The 18,222-nt window shown below is 34.6% G+C and overlaps 1 protein-coding gene across 2 annotated transcripts in view; it reads right to left on the reverse strand.

Moving 5' to 3' along the window:
- The window catches only part of NDRG1 (N-myc downstream regulated 1), an 89,331-nt gene that overhangs the window by 22,020 nt on the left and 49,089 nt on the right, over positions 1–18,222 (reverse strand). For both annotated transcript variants that reach the window (XM_053715374.1, XM_053715375.1), the window contains exons 4-7: positions 10,612–10,717; positions 6,993–7,113; positions 2,998–3,060; positions 1,369–1,429 (exon numbers count right to left, since the gene is read on the reverse strand). In XM_053715374.1, the coding sequence (XP_053571349.1) occupies positions 1,369–1,429; positions 2,998–3,060; positions 6,993–7,113; positions 10,612–10,717 (351 nt within the window). The remainder of the gene's footprint in view (positions 1–1,368; positions 1,430–2,997; positions 3,061–6,992; positions 7,114–10,611; positions 10,718–18,222) is intronic.

An 18,222-nucleotide genomic window follows, 5' to 3' on the forward strand; every position in this document is an offset into this window, starting at 1 on the left:
CATGCAACAAAGAGTTGCCAGAGATCGGTTTTCTGTACAGACATGTTTTTACTGAGCCCTGAGGGCTACCACTTAAGACTACATCCAGATAGTTAATCTGAGTCTGTTGAATCTCACTCGTAAATTTAAGGCCTATGTCATTGACATTAAGCCCTTCAATGAATGTTTTCAGGACATTATAGTCACCGTGCCATATGAGAATCAGATCGTCGATAAAACGGCGATAAAAAACGATACAATTACGTGATAGGTTCCTATCTCCAAAGATGTGGGACAGCTCCCACCAACCCATAAAGAGGTTGGCATAGGAGGGGGCAAACTTGGCCCCCATCGCCGTCCCACATCTCTGGAGATAAAAGACACCCTGAAACTCAAAAAAGTTGTGAGTTAATAAAAACTCAGTCACCTGTAGAATATACTGTTGGAAATCTGTCGTGAAAGAGGACCAATTTTTTAGAAAAAATGATACAGCTTCCAATCCTTTGGAATGTGGAATGGTAGAATAAAGCGCTGTAACATCAATGGTTGCCCATAGATGTACCCCTTCCTGCCATTTAATGTCCTGTACCAAATTCATTAAGTGCTTGGTATCTTTAAGAAAACTGGGGAGTGTTTCCACAAATGGATGTAGGATCATATCCAACCATTGGGACAGGTGTTCAAAAAGAGACCCTATACCACTTACTATTGGACGTCCTCTGACATCCTGCAGGGACTTGTGCACCTTTGGAAGGTGATGGAAAACAGGAGTAACCGGATGTTCAACATATAGGTATGACATAGTTTCTTTATCAATAAAGCCATTTTCCATCCCTTCGTCCAAAAGGTGCAATAGTTCTCTCTGAAAACGAGAGGTTGGATTGGTTGGTAGTACTGAATAGCAGCAATCATCATTTAATTGACGCAGTGCTTCGTTTATATAATCAATTCTATTCAGTACTACCACCGAGCCACCTTTGTCCGCATTTTTCACCACAATATTCTGGTTATTAGCCAAAGAGGAAAGGGCTTCCCTTTCAGCTCTACCCAAATTATCAGGTCTCTGTTTTTGAAGACTTTGATAATGTTCTTAGATCACTCTCCACTCTTTTATAGAAGTTTTCAATAACTGTTCCCCTACTATGTATGGGGTAAAATTTAGATGGCGATTTAAGACTTTTCACTTTATTTGTACTAAGTCTAACCCCTGGCTGATTGCCTTCTATAAAAAGAGTGTTGAGTGAAACCAAATCACAAGAGTCAGGAAACGAAAGATCAGTGTTGAGATTAGTGGTAACCCACTGTGTACCCCGACTTTCATCTGGTGGTACTACATCTCCACCTGAATAATGAGTTTTCAATAATGAGTTTTCAATATGTGATACTTACAGCAAATCTAGTGAGGATGTAGGCGCCAGCTCCAATTCCCATTCCAATAACACTCTTTAATCTGTGGGAATACAGAACAGGACAGGTTTAGTTCAAACTACGCAAAGATAATTCAAAACAAAGGCTGCAAATTCAGACAGGTGTGGTACATGATAACTTATCAATATAGGACTTATGGCACAATAATTACACTGCTCACCAGTCACTTAACACAATGAGGCCCATTTATCAAGCTCTGAATGGAGCTTGAGGGCCTGTGTTTCTAAAGACCACTGCTTCATAACCCTGTCCGCCTGCTCTGAGCAGGCGGACAGACATCACCGGGATTCAACCCAATCGAGTACGATTGGGTTGATTGACACCCCCCTGCTGGTGGCCGATTGGCCGCGAGTCTGCAGGGGGCGGCGTTGCACCAGCAGCTCACAAGAGATGCTGGTGCAATGTTGAATACGGAGAGCGTATTGCTCTCCACATTCAGCGAGGTCTGACGGACCTGATCCGCCAGACCTTTGATAAATAGGCCTCATTATTTCATTCACAGGGCAGTGATAACAGAGTATATATATATATATAATAATAAAGGTAAAGTCCAGCACCAATTTCTCCTTTAGTTGATGGGTGCAAGCTGCCTCTGTCCCACCAAGACAGATAAATATAGAAACGTTGAATACGCTGCAGCACTCCAAATATCTTTTTTATGTTATTTTATTACAAGCAGTAAGACATAGGCGACATTTCGGGCTTTTGCCCTTTCTCAAGCCAAGTGATTAAACACATAGTAAAGTCCTTCTTTTTATAGGCTAGGGGTGTAGCAAAAACACAGGTGCAGAAACACAGCATTCACTTTTTGGAAGTTATATATATATACACATTACACTGTTTTTTTAATTCTTGCACTAATAAAATGTAACATTGTTGCATCAATATTACACAAAGAATGTATGAAAGTATTGAATGTTACAGGTAATACTGTCTCTTTAATATGTAATCACTGTTATGTTCTGCACCTGTGTATTTGCTACACCCCTAGCCTATAAAAAGAAGGCCTTAACTATGTGTTTAATCTCTTGGCTTGAGAAAGGGCGAAAGCCCAAAACGTCGCCTATGTCTTACTGCTTGGAATAAAATAACATAAAAAAGATATTTGGAGTGCTGCAGCTTATTCAACGTTTCTATATATATATATATATATAATTCAGGAAAGTCATGGTTTTAAATGGATGGTGAGATTTTTGTTTTGGGATCTATTGGATATTATACTTGCCAACATTTGGAAAATATTTTAATGCAAATCATTTTTCACCATTCTCATGAGCCCCTATAATATAACTATTATTACTACTACAAGATCCAAGTTGATTGCAATAATGGAGGTGGCTATAGTTGGTTTTTGGATATTAGTTGTATTCATTCAATGTCCTTTTATTCTATCACTAAACTTGTGAATATACAAATCAAATCAAATGACCACATGTGCTTGATTTTAAAAATCAGAACTTTGGATTATTACAAGTTCTTATAGTTTTTGAATGAATTTTGGCTGTTTATTTAGTTTAATTCCTAGAAAGCTACTTATGGCAAAAATCCTCTTTCAGATGTTTTATATTTAATAAAACAAATATTTCTTACCCAAGCTGTTGAACAACACCTGGAAGCATTTCAGCTAGCTGATCCATCGATGGGTACACGTAGCTGTAAAGGACAAAATAGCACTGTCAAAATACAGATCCAGCTGCAATCACAAAAGAAAAATTCTATCAAGGCACAGATTGTGTGTTGATTCCACAGACAAATGTCTATCATATATATGAGAGAACAGCACTTAACATGTTTAAAAATATACAAAGTTTTGTAAATTTGTTTAAAGGGACAGTCTATTCAAAATTAAACTTTCATGATTTAGATAGGGCATGTAATTGTAATTAATTTGTCTCATCAAATTTGCTTTGTTCTTTTAGTGTTCTTAGTTGAAAGCTAAACCTAGGTAGGCTCATATGCTAATTTCTAAGCTCTTGAAGGCCGCCTCTTATCTGAATGCATTTCACAGTTTTTCACAGCTAGAGGGTGTTAGCCCATGTGTACCATATAGATAGCATTGTGCTCACGCACATGAAGATAGTTAAGAGAGGGCACTGATTGGCTAAAATGCATGTCTGTTAAAAGAGGGGGTAGTCTGCAGAAGCTTAGATACAAGGTAATCACAGAGGTAAAAAGTGTATTAATATAACTGTGTTTGTTGGTTGTGCAAAACTGGGGAATGGGTAATAAAGGGATTATCTATCTTTTTAAACAATAATAATTCTGTAGTAGACTGTCCCTTTAAACTCATATTAAAATGATATCCTAGTATAAAAATATAATACACTTTTCATTATTTGTAAGAAAATTGCATTTTTTCCCTATGCAAAGAGCGTAAGCATTTAGGGCTATATTGCAAGTGGAGCGCATTCAATAGAGCAGGGTACGCTATCTTTTGTGCAATTTGGTATTTTGAGTGGATGGTTAAAAATTGAAACAAAGCAGGGTATTTGGTATAGGTTTAATATTTTATACATTTTAAATCTCCCTTTCATCTTAAAAAATACAAATACTTAGTTTAATAAAATATTACAAATATTGAGTTTACTATCATATTAATGTGCATGTTGCTATTCTTTCAAAGAAATATTATTAAAGAACATCAGTATTTATGTATTTATTTGTGATGGGTAGATAGTATGATGATAACTTAGCTGAAACAATATCAACAAATTGGTCTGGAATGCGGAGAATCAAAACTGTAAACCTCAAATCTGGTATGAAATCTTGGTGCTATGCTTGACAGTGAACTGTCCCTGAAACATTAAATATCAGCCACAGTACAAGCCTCATCATGAATCTATTTAACAGGACCTGCTTGATCAATTTGTTTACTTTAGTTCCAGATCACATTACTATGTTGAGTTCGCTGAAGCAGAACATTTTGGTCATGGCTGGAAGAATCCTGCCCAGTTCTAAAATGATTAACTATTGGACATTCTCTAACTACTTAACAAAGATTACAAAATGTTTTAATCAGTAAATCTACTAGCAAAAAAAATAGACATAAATCAGCTCATGCAATTAAGTGTCAAGATTAAAACAAATAAAAAATAAAATGTTTTTATGATAGAAAATTGAAAGAAAATGGTTTAATTTGGTATTACACAATTACAGGTGAAAATCTAAAAATTAGAATATCGTGCAAAAGTTCATTTATTTCACTAATGAAACTTAAAAGTTGAAACTAATATATGAGATAGACTCATTACATGCAAAGCAAGATTGTTCAAGCCATGATTTGTCATAATTGTGATGATTATGGCTTACAGCTCATGAAAACCCCAAATCCACAATCTCAGAAAATTAGAATATTGTGAAAAGGTGCAATATTCTAGGCTCAAAGTATCCCACTCTAATCAGCTAATTAAGCAATAACACCTGCAAAGGGTTCCTGGGCCTTTAAATGGTCTATCAGTCTGGTTCAGTAGGAATCACAATCATGGGAAAGACTGCTGACCTGACAGCTGTGCAAAAAACCATCATTGACACCCTCCATAAGAAGGGAAAGCCTCAAAAGGTAAATGCAAAAGAAGTTGGATGTTCCCAAAGTGCTGTATCAAAGCACATTAATAGAAAGTTATGTGGAAGGGAAAAGTGTGGAAGAAAAAGGTGCACAAGCAGCAGGGATGACTGCAGCCTGGAGAGGATTGTCAGGAAAAGGCCATTCAAAAGGGTTGGGGACTTTCACAAGAGCCACCACACACAGACGGATCCTGGACATGGGCTTCAAATGTTGGATTCCTCTTGTCAAGCCACTCCTGAACAACAAACAACGTCAGAAGCATCTTACCTGGGCTAAAGAAAAACAGACCTGGTCTGTTGCTCAGTGGTCCAAAGTCCTCTTTTCTGATGAGAGAAAATTTTGCATCTCATTTGGAAACCAAGGACCCAGAGTATGGAGGAAGAGTGGAGAGGCACACACTGCAAGATGCTTGAAGTTCAGTGTGAAGTTTCCACAGTCTATGTTGATTTGGGGAGCCATGTCATCTGCTGGTGTTGGTCCACTTTGCTTCATTAAGTCCAGGGTCAACGCAGCCGTCTACCAGGAGATTTTGGAGCACTTCATGCTTCCTTCCGCAGATGAGTTCTATGGGGATGCTGACTTCATTTTCCAGCAGGACTTGGCACCTGCCAACACTGCCAAAAGCACCAAAACCTGGTTCAATTACCATGGGATTACTGTGCTTGATTGGCCAGCAAACTCTCCTGACCTGAACCCCATAGAGAATCTATGGGGCATTGCCAAGAGAAAGATGAGACATGAGACCGAACAATGCAAAAGAGCTGAAGACCGCTATTGAAGCATCCTGGTCTTCCATAAAACCTCAGCAGTGCCACAGGCTGATAGCTTCCCTGCCACCACGCATTGAGGCAGTAATTGCTGCAAAAGAGGCCAAAACCAAGTACTGAGTACATACAGTATGCATGCTTATACTTTTCAGAGGTCCGATATTGTTCTACAGGTATGTACAATCCTTGTTTTATTGATTGCATGTAATATTCTAATTTTCTGAGATTGTGGACTTGGGGTTTTCATGAGCTGTAAGCTATAATCATCACAATTATGACAAATCATGGCTTGAACTATCTTGCTTTGCATGTAATGAGTCTATTTCATATATTAGTTTCACCTTTTAAGTTGCATTAGTGAAATAAATTAACTTTTTGCACGATATTCAAATTTTTCAAGTTTCACCTGTATGTATAGGTACAAGCAAATGTCAAAATAGGACATTCAAATGTTTCAAAAAAACAAAGTTAACATTTGACGTTAAAATATCAATTGATACATTTGAATATTGATTCCCCTAGACTTACATTGATGTTTATATTAATCAACATTAGAATGTTAATATTTTAATTTTCAAACCTTACATTCAATATAAAAATATTATACTACATAAATGGAAAATTATTATAATAATGCAACATATCAGAAAATTCCACAAATTTTTTGTTTTTGTTTAAGAGGGATAGAATTTATTTTTAACATAGGAGGAGACACTGTGAATACTGGGAAGGAATGTGTGTGTCTTTATATATGTGTGTGTCATATATATATATATATAGATAGATTGATAGATAGATAGATAGATAGATAGATAGATAGATAGATAGATAGATATTGGTGGCTACACATATATGCTCCTTGTCATTGGCTTCACAGATGTGCTAAACTAGCTCCCATTTGTGCACTGGTAAAACACATTTTTCTTTTGTACTTTGTATGTCTGTTTAACTAATATTTATTGGCTATCTTTTCTATGATGCAGAACAGACATGTAGCATTCTAATAGCTTTTTCTGTTTCTAAAGAGCTACAGATTATTTCTACACAAATATTTTTTCTTTCAATCCCACAAGTGCTTTTTAATAATGACAACTAATTCCTAAATTCAGTAATCAGCTATAAACCTCAGTAAGCTCCATTCAGACTAAAGGGGCTTATACAAAGCGGCCAATAGTTACTTAAGTCGCTAATTGGAACAAACAAAAGAGAGTTTTCAAAAGACTAAATTACAGTTTAACCCATTAATCTCTCACCCGGCTGGAAATGAGGCAGCTCCCTCCTGCTGGCCGGGCGCATCTACGTGACACACTGAGAAATGTTGTGTGATTTCTTGCATGTCTTCAAAGTTGAAAAGGGCATTAAAACAAGTTTTATCTGTAGGAAATAGAAGGATTATATTACTCATAGTTAAATGTATTTATATTTTCTAAGTATATATATATATAAAATGGATATTAATTATTAGCCTATCTTGATATGAAAGAACACTTTCAAGTGAAAACAAAAGTTTAAATTAAAGATGTTAAATAATAAATAATAAATACTTAAATTAGCAGGAAGTACATGTTTGTGCACGGCTCATTCATAAAGGGACACTGAACCCAATTTTTTTTCATGATTCAGATAGAGCATGACATTTTAAGAAACTTTCTAATTTACTCCTATTATCAATTTTTCTTCGTTCTCTTGCTATCTTTATTTTAAAAGCAGGAATGTAAATCTTAGCAGCCAGCCCATTTTAGGTTCAGCACCATGGATATTGCTTTCTTATTGAAGGCTTACATTAACCCACCAATAAGTAAGCATAACCCAGGTTCTCAATTAAAAATGGTCCGGCTCCTAAGCATCAAATTCCTGCTTTTTAAATAAAGATAGCAAGACAACGAAGAAAAATTGATAATAGTAGTAAATTAGAAAGATGCTTAAAAATTGCATGCTCTATCTGAATCATGAAAGAAAAAAAATTGGGTTTAGTGTCCCTTTAAGGATAGATCTCACACTGGCTGATAATGACCAGGCAAATGCATCTATTGTTAGACAGTAACAGATTCAACTAGCATAAAAATGAATATCCATTAAAAAAATAATAATACTGTAGCCCAAAATTAAAGTCTGTCTTTTAGTAACAGCAAAGAACAAGAAAAAAAAAATATATTTTATCAAGTTCTGGTATATATACTCTAAAACTATGCAAAAAGGCTTATTTGTAATAAAAAAATGTTACAATTAATAAACAAAGTTCATTGTAAATACATTTTTATCAGCAATGAAATATAATTTTTGACAACTTACAATTCAACCTGTTTTTTATTTTTTATTTGATTTCCTGATAACGTTGTTTGATCTTCCAATTGACTTTCTGGCCGTTAGGCGGCCGGGCAGCTACATCATCAGCCTATTGATTGATTTGCTCATGCGTCAAATATTTTTATGCCTTATTTTTTTTGGTCGCGCGTTCCCGGTACGCGCATGCGCATACCCGTTTTCCCCCACAGAGCCGAGAACATCATCTGTTTAGACGGGTCTCGGCAACATTGAAGGCACATTGCATTACTATCAACCAATAAGTTCAAGTTAGTATCTAATTACTTTAGCAAAAAATCATAAATTATATTTTTGAAGTAATCGTAATGCCTTACACTTAGAATGCTATTCATTACAGTTTCATCATATTGAAAATTCTCAATCAGGCACATAAAGTTATTTTTTTTTCATGGATAAAACGATTGATAACACAAGAATGTTATCAATCGTTTTATCCATGAAAAAAAATAACTTTATCTGTCCGATTGAGAATTTTCAATATGATGAAACTGTAATGAATAGCTGAATTGCCATTGTAGGCGCAATGCGCTTGGTGCTTGTGAACGCGCATTGCAGCTACGTATAGAGTGGTTGGGACCGCTCTATACATAAACTCACAGAAAGATAGGAAGTGGAAGATGGGCGGAGTGTGATAGATAACGGTAGGAATTATAAAACTAAGAATAAAACTGATAATAATATTTTTTTTAATAAAATAATATACCAATCTGGATATGTTAATGACATACAATGCTTGGATGTGTTGTTAACCCTGAAAATTTACTTTCACTTTAAACATATATCATAAAATGTAAAATATGATACAAAATGAGAAACCCAGCAATAAATATTACAGATTTAAAATTGAGAAATAAGTATTCCATCAATAATCACCTAATATTCTTGCTAATAATCTTTTGAATGAAAAGTTGAAACAAATATGCATGTAAATGTAAAAAGAAATAAGAGATGAAATGCAAAATTAAACTGTCATGATTTACACAGAGTGTGTCAAGTATTTGATTTACATTGATTATCAAATGTACTTTGTTTTCTTGGTATTATTGCTGAAGGAGCATATCTAGGTACGCTGAGGAACATGCAAATGTCTGGACCTTTATATGGCAACATTTTGGCAAAAAAAAAAAAAAAAAGGTTGCAACAATGTTGTATGTTGTTGAAAACATTGCCGGTGCACAATCCTGAACTTTCAACAAAAGAACAACATTTATAAAGAGAAGTAAATTGTTAGTGCGGAGATTTATTTAATTCACAATCCAAATGGATGTTTTACAATGTACAAGAACTGTATGTACTGTTCATTATCTCTCATGTTATATCTAAAACCCAATAAAGACGAAAATATATAAAAAACAGAAGTAAATTGTGAAGTTCACTTTTGAGCTGCATATCTCTTAAAGGGGAATGAAACCCATATTTTCTTTCATTCAGGATTCACATAGAACATACCATTTTAAACAACTGTTCAATTTACTTCTATTATCAAATCTGCTTCATTCCCTTGGTATCCTTTGCTGAAGGAACAGCAATGCCCTACTGAGAACTAGTTGAACACATCTAGCAAGCCAATAACAAGAGACAAATGTATAAAGGAACCAATCAACAGCTAGCTCTCACTAGTGTAGGGTATGTCATTTAAAAGGGTCTTAAAGTAACATGCTTGCTCTTGAATCATGCAAGTTTTATTTTTATTTTCCTATCACTTTAAAACACTAATCAGATGCAAAGATATATAATAAAGTTCAGTTAAAAAAACAAAAACTAGTGTCCTATAATATAAAATAAATAAACTAAAATACAAGGGCTATATAGAGCTAAATAAACATAATATTTAAATATTGTTCTTAATAGTAATATTTTAAAAAACGGTCTAATAATGTGTCTCCTATTTTAAACTGCTCATTTAAATGAAAGGCCCATAATAGTTGAAAAATGACATGCTCTAATTTGTTAGAGCATGTTATTTGAACACTATTGACCCGGCACTACTATGTGTTTAATCCTCACAAAGGGGCTAAACACACAGTAGAAGTATCAGCAGCGCTACTTACACAGCTGAGTTGTGTGACTAGTGTTGCTGATTGGATGAGCGGCAGTTTCCACTTGGGACCAGCAGTGCTCTGCGGGTTCCGAGAGTTACTGTGTGTTTAAACCTCTTTGCAGCGGCAACTGCCACTGATTAAATGAGCAGCGCTACTTACAGAGCTGAGTTGTATAACTAGCGTTGCTGATTGGATGAGCGCCAGTTTCCACTTGGGACCAGCAGTGCTCTGCGGGTCCCGAGAGTTACTGTGTGTTTAAACCTCGTTGCAGGGTGTAAGCACACAATATGATATCCTCTACTGAATTAGACCATGTCATTTTTCATATATTATTAAGTGTAATTTGTATTTATCTAACATAAAAGAGCAATATGCAGCTGCATTCATAGTATTCAGGCAACATCTGTATAAGATATACTAGTAATTTAACCATCTGAAGTGGCATACAAACAATATAAGGCACACACACAAAAAATCATATTCTATTACATAAAAATGTACTTACGATTTAATCCAATATCATGGTAAGTTAAAATCACAGGTCTGTTTCCTTTGGGAGTCCCACACATGGTGACATGAATCATTCCATGTGCAGTTTCAATGTCATGCTCCTGGAAAGTAATGTGTGGGGGGAAAAAAGAATTGGATCATCAGAATATTTCTCATATAGAATGATGAATTAAAAGAAATGATTAGTCTGAGAATAACACGTAGATGTGTTTTTAAAAATGTCATTAGTTTTTTTAAATATTAACAAAATAAGTGAAAAGTTTTAGTGTTTATAAAACAAAGGGATCTGCCATGTTTTAACTTAGGTTACCACCTCTGCTGTGGCCAATTAGGGACAGTTATAAATCGGTCACTATAGTGTGCAGCCAATGGCTGTGTGGAATATAACAATGTTCTGCACTTCCATTTCTATCAGGAACCGAAAAGCTCACAATTTCAAAATTGAATTACAGGAAAAGGGGACAAAGTAAGTAAAGTATATTGTAGAGGTTATATATATATATATATATATATATATATATATATATATATATATATATATATATATATATATATATATATATATACATATACACACACGATTTATCATTTTATATTACTATTTCAAAGTGTTTAATGTTTAAGCAAAAAAAGTACATTGGAATAAAACCTTTTTTTATCTGGGTTATAAATAACACTTTGCTGATATCTTAAGATGAATACAAATTAATTTGGCTTGTCCCAGGAACAGATCATAGTACACTACTGCATAATTAGTATACAATATTATAAAATAACTTCAAGCTTCCTTAAAGTTTTTAAAAATATTGTGCCAATAATGTGTATTTTACAAAATGATATATGCCATATGATCTATATGCTATGCATTAATCTGTAATACTCTTATCATATAGAATAAATAACACAAATACTCATAAGTTGAAGTGCCTTTATAGTGCACTAACTTCATCAGAATTTAGAGTTTGCAATGAGCTAACATATTGTAATAAGTAATTTAACTAAGAAGTACATTGTTATCATTTGATGAAGTCAAACACATTTAACTAATTAATTTACTAATAAGTATAACTCCCATGGTTATTTTGGTGGACTGTGATACCCCAGGCAAGATTTTTTTTTTAAATTATTATTATTAAATAGTTAAATCTTTAAAATATTTTACAATGCTCCCTTTTAGAATCAATGAGTTTAGCATCAGAGGATAAAACACCAAAGTTCCGTATTATTTTGACTTTTGACCTCATTCTCTAATTACATGACTTTTTCCTGTTAATTGAATGATTAATTTCAAAATTATTTCTGTTTTCACTTGCAACAAGATACCATGTTTAGTAATGAAGTTTGTTAATGTAAAAAAATAAATAAAAACATTTTTTTTTTTTTTTTTTTAAAAAGGACAGATTAAATGGAATGCTTAAGGGCAGAATTAACAAGGCATGAAAAAGCTTGCTGCCTGAGTTTCCATAGCAAAATAGATTAAATGTCACTGTGGGTCACTGCGAAACTCACTTTGCATTCACAAGTTTTAGAGAAATGTAATAATGGATAGAAAATCAAGTAACTCTTCAATATCCTTAATGTATTTAAAATGCTGTAAACTATGAGTCGTCCACTCGTCACCTTTTAAGGACACATCCCAGCATCATAATTAGCCTGATAAAGCATCTCTGTGCTACACGTCCCGATAACGATAGATAGATAGATAGATAGATAGATAGATAGATGATAGATAGATAGATATAGATCACATCCTAATTATACATATCTCAATAAATTCACACAAAATTTGAATGTGCAGGAAACAAAGACAAAATAGTCAATCTTCAAAATTTGTTTCCCTTTTTGGAAACTGACTTTTCTGTAAACACTATATTAAATTATATTCTACTAAACTACTGCGGAGTAGCCTTATTTATAATATATTTGATACGCACAGCACTATACCATAATTAAAACATGCAAACAGGTGAGATGAAAACGGTTTCTAAACATATTCTATGGTTGCTCAATGCTCTAGGGCAAACAGATCCTAAATTGTATTAATGCTATATTAAGGCAAAAGTGTCTATATGATTCTGATAAAGATCTTGAAGAAAAATAAATAAAAATAAATGCAAAACATCTTTTTTTTTGTAAGATAAGACAACGAAATAAAGCCAGATGCATACACTGCAGACATGAGATTTCTATTACATGGTAAACAAATATAATTGTGACCAACTAAGTTCTTAAATGCTTAAAGATGAAATAATATTTAATGTTACTTACTTCATTGCTTGTATAGAACACAGAATCATCCACATCTAATACCATTGTGAGACAAGTGAACACGACTAGACTCCAATACACACAGTGAGGATTTAACGTAATTGTTATACATGGCAGCTGTTGTTCTATATAAGCGGAATAATTCCCAGCATGCATTGCAATCAAAACAAGCTAAGTTGGGATGAGGATGTTCTTAAACAAGATCTGTGTCAAAGATTCGTGATATGACAAATGCTTTTCAAATCCTACTCAGTCAACATACAAGGTCAAGACAGAAAAATGCAGGCAGCAAGTGTGACAACAGTGCTCGAAAAATATTAATCCTTCCTTTGGCCTCTAAAGAACCCGTCTGTAATGACCATAAGCTGGGTTTTTTGGGTGCTTTTCAGGTGGATGCTATCAGACATTAAAGCGGCTTCACCTCACATTGTTAGACGGACGGTTACATGTGTTCACAGTTGATGTTTGACCTATTTTAACATGGTTATACAATGTAACAAACAACTGTGCCGTTACACAGGTTTTAAGATAATTATGCACTGAAGCATAAAAATTAATTTGCCTTTATTTTTATATGGAATATAAAAACAATTTTGCTTCTAAGTTAAAGGGACAGTCTGCCTCATTATACTATTGTAATGCACTCTGCAATAAAAGTATGTTAAAAATATCTTTCATTTTATTTACTTTGAGATCAGCTCCAGATGCAAGTGGCACATTATATTACAAACTGACTAAAATAGTAGCTTTACAGTATGATTACACTAAAGTTTTTATGTCCCTTTAAAGCTGGGGTTGCTTAACCTAAAAATGGACACTTTGTCTGGTAAAAGTATCCTGAGTGATGCGTGGGGTCATGTGCCACACATCTGCCATACTGAATACTCCTTTCTCTTCAACTGCTGTGGTGTGTGCACCTAACCAGTACCATAAGGTAAGGATTGAATCATGGCTTTGAGAGTACGTACAAACATAATTGCTGTGCTTGTGATTTAATGTTTTGATGGATGTTTAATAAATTCTGTAAATTACATTCTTCCCCTGAGATGTAAGCACCAGTGAGATCTTGGAATACACAAAATTTTTATAAACATTTTTTTTGTCCCCACATTTGTGGTTGGTTGTCTTGCAGCCACAATGTTGAGGCTGGATACCCTTCTAATAGAAATAAAATATGTTCTTGCTTTATCTAGTGATCTGAGCTGCATAAGGCCTGAAGTATATAACAATATGACACTCAATAACCTAGGGCTTGGTCTTGTCTCTCCTTACAACATGAAGCGATGCAGAAGGTGAAGTGAGGAACCATAAAACCCCCAGAAACCAATGCAAACAGATGGCTGCACCTAACAAGCAAACATCAGTGTTATTACTGAAACAGGCTCTCCAACCACTGATTTGTATTAAAACACCAAGTCAGGAAAGAGGAGGGAAAAAAAGCCCAGACTAGTTCAGTAATCTGATGGAGGGATGAAGACAAACGCCATCTGTCCAGACATTCCGACCTTTATCCCTTGCAGCATTGTTTCAATCACAATATGAGGCTTTTGTGTATATAAAAAGGAAAATGTCAAATTAACCTTTCAAAACTCTACTCTACAAAGTATGTTACTTCATTTGAAATGTATTTATGTGATCATTACTGCCAACTTTATGCCAAATAACAAAGAAAAATAGGATGCTTTAATCAAAATGGTTACAAAAAATAGTTAACTTGAAGCTCTTCGATATTTGGGACAAATATAACAACATTATGTATATAAAAATAATTTATAGGGAGACATTAATTATTATCTTAATGCTGAACCATTTTATACTCCTGTGCTAAGGCTGCAATCTGGGGGTGGCAGGTGACTTTTAATTTGAAAAAGGGGCTTCCCCTCTTTCAAACAAGGTTTTCACTTGTCCTCCTAGGTAAAAAGAAGAGCAAGAAGAAGTTGCTCCAAATTGAATTGTGGCTGCTTTTGCACATGATCTCCATTTTTACAATTTAAACCAAATATTTGGGCTCTCTATTTCATGGCTTGAGATTTTGTTGAAAAATAGACAAAGTTTCAGTGACATTTTATTAATCTAAACCTGATGAACAATGGGTGAAGGTATGGCCATTTGTTCAGCAAGTATATTATACCTAGATAGTGTGGTTATTCCTCATTTGAAACTTCTTATGAGTTTATAGATTTATTTCTTCCTCAGATAGAGGCACAGATCCAGAGATATCAGAGGGTCAAGATCTAAGATTCTAATATTTTCATTAAGGGCTCCAGTATCCCTTCAAGATTACAGTGGGGTCACATATGTACTCTCTTGCCCCCTACTGGTGCCTCTCAGCTGTTTCTCTTTTTGTTCATAACACTTAAAGGGACATGAAACACAACATTTTTCTTTCATGATTTATAAAGAGCATGCAATTTTAAAAAACTTTCTAATTTACTTCTATTATCTAATTTGCTTCATTCTCTTTATATTCTTTGCTGAAAAGCATATCTAGATAGGCTCAGTAGCTGCTGATTGTTGGCTGCACATTGGGTTTATGTTCTCTGTTTACTTGCTTGGTATACGTGCTGTTTACAGCGTGCACGAGTAGTAAACAAGCAGAGAATAATCTATTTAACCACTCCTATGTCAATCAATCTGAAATCCTCTGAACTTCTGGATCAACCTAGACAGTTGGTGAAATAGGCGTAAACAAGGGGGGGATTAGATGCTGAGGTTTAACCCCTTGTCTACTGCAGAGAAAACTCTCCCTACTAGCCAATTTAAAGAAGAGTATAATGCCATGTTTATAGCAGGCATTGTGATTGGCTCACCCATGTATAGCTATTTCTTCAACATAGGATATCTAGAAAAATGAAGCAAATTAGGTTATAGAAGTAAATTGGAATGTTGTTTAAAATGGTATTCTCTATCTGAATCATGAAAGAATATTTATGTGGTTTAGTGTCCCTTTAAATAGACATAAGCAATAATAAAATACTCAAATTAGTTATAGCCGTTTATTATTCCACAGAAGTATGGAGTTGATCACAATACTGTAGAAAAGTTTATCAAATGATTTATCTTCAGAAATTTCCATAGACTTTAATTGTGATATCCTATTGAAAACCATAAGATATATTTTTCTAAAGTATTGTGATCAACCCCTATGTATGTACACATACAGTACTTCAGGGTGACAATGCACTGCTAATGATGTGATATAGGAGGCATATTTACCCATACATTTCCTGCTGTGTCCACCTCTCAACCAGTAGTGGATTCTTTCACTATTGCAAGGGTTAAACACATACTTCTCTGCAAATACATCAGAGCACTTTCATTGCTCCTTTATACCCCTTTAAATAAACTTGTACAGTTGTATACTGCCATTTACTATATATTTACTTCTCAGCAGCCATTTGTAACACAGTTTTACATCTTTACATAATGTTGGTCTTGAGTTAATTTTTAAAAAATATGCAAACGTAGCAAACATAAAAAAATCTAATAAATGCCTGCTATAAACATGGCAATATAATCTTCTTTAAATTGTCTAGAAGGGAGAGTATTCTCTGCAGTAGACAAGGGGTTAAACCTCAGCATCTTATCCCCCCCCCCCTTGTTTATGCCTACTTCACCAACTGTCTAGGTTGATCCAGAAGTTCAGAGGATTTCAGATTGACTGACATAGGAGTGGTTAAATAGATTATCCTCTGCTTGTTTACTACTCGTGCATGCTGTAAACAGCACGTATACCAAGCAGGTAAACAGAGAACATGAACAGGTAATAGAGTCCGTGCGGTTCCTGGATGGAAATTAACAGGTATTTTATTATTGATTGAATATATGTTTGATTCTGAGTTAGCTCAATTGGCAACAAACTAAATATAGAATTGATAGTTGTCGAAATCCCTCTAAGAAACTTTGGCCTAGATTTAGAGTTGGGCGTTAGCCGTCAAAACCAGTGTTAGAGGCTCCTAACGCTGGTTTTTACCGCCCGCTGGTATTTAGAGTCAGTCAAGAAAGGGTCTAACGCTCACTTTGCAGCCGCGACTTTTCCATACCGCAGATCCCCCTACGCCATTTGCGTATCCTATCTTTTCAATGGGATCTTTCTAACGCCGGTATTTAGAGTATTGGCTGAAGTGAGCGTTAGAAATCTAACGACAAAACTCCAGCCACAGAAAAAAGTCAGTAGTTAAGAGCTTTCTGGGCTAACGCCGGTTTATAAAGCTCTTAACTACTGTGCTCTAAAGTACACTAACACCCATAAACTACCTATGTACCCCTAAACAGAGGTCCCCCCACATCGCCGCCACTCTATTAAAAATTTTTAACCCCTAATCTGCTGCTCCGTACACCGCCGCAACCTACGTTATCCCTATGAACCCCTAATCTGCTGCCCCTAACACCACCGACCCCTATATTATATTTATTAACCCCTAATATGCCGCCCCCAACGTCGCCGCTACCTACCTACACTTATTAACCCCTAATCTGCCGACCGGACCGCACCGCTACTATAATAAATGTATTAACCCCTAATCCGCCTCACTCCCGCCTCAATAACCCTATAATAAATAGTATTAACCCCTAATCTGCCCTCCCTAACATCGCCGACACCTAACTTCAAGTATTAACCCCTAATCTGCCGACCGGAACTCACCGCTACTCTAATAAATTTTTTAACCCCTAAAGCTAATTCTAACCCTAACTCTAACACCCCCCTAAATTAAATATAATTTAATTCTAACAAAATAAGTTAACTCTTATTAAATAAATTATTCCTATTTAAATCTAAATACTTACCTGTAAAATAAACCCTAATATAGCTACAATATAAATTATAATTATATTGTAGCTATTTTAGGATTTATATTTATTTTACAGGCAACTTTGTATTTATTTTAACCAGGTACAATAGCTATTAAATAGTTAATAACTATTTAATAGCTACCTAGTTAAAATAATTACAAAATTACCTGTAAAATAAATCCTAACCTAAGTTACAATTAAACCTAACACTACACTATCAATAAATAAATTAAATAAACTACCTACAATTAAACCTAACACTACACTATCAATAAATTAATTAAATACAATACCTACAAATAAATACAATTAAATAAACTAACTAAAGTACAAAAAATAAAAAAGAACTAAGTTACAAAAAATAAAAAAATATTTACAAACATTAGAAAAATATTACAACAATTTTAAACTAATTACACCTACTCTAAGCCCCCTAATAAAATAACAAAGCCCCCCAAAATAAAAAAATGCCCTACCCTATTCTAAATTAAAAAAGTTCAAAGCTCTTTTACCTTACCAGCCCTTAAAAGGGCCCTTTGCGGGG

The sequence above is a fragment of the Bombina bombina genome, chromosome 5, assembly GCF_027579735.1.
Source record: "Bombina bombina isolate aBomBom1 chromosome 5, aBomBom1.pri, whole genome shotgun sequence".
Classification (NCBI taxonomy): Eukaryota; Metazoa; Chordata; class Amphibia; order Anura; family Bombinatoridae; genus Bombina; species Bombina bombina.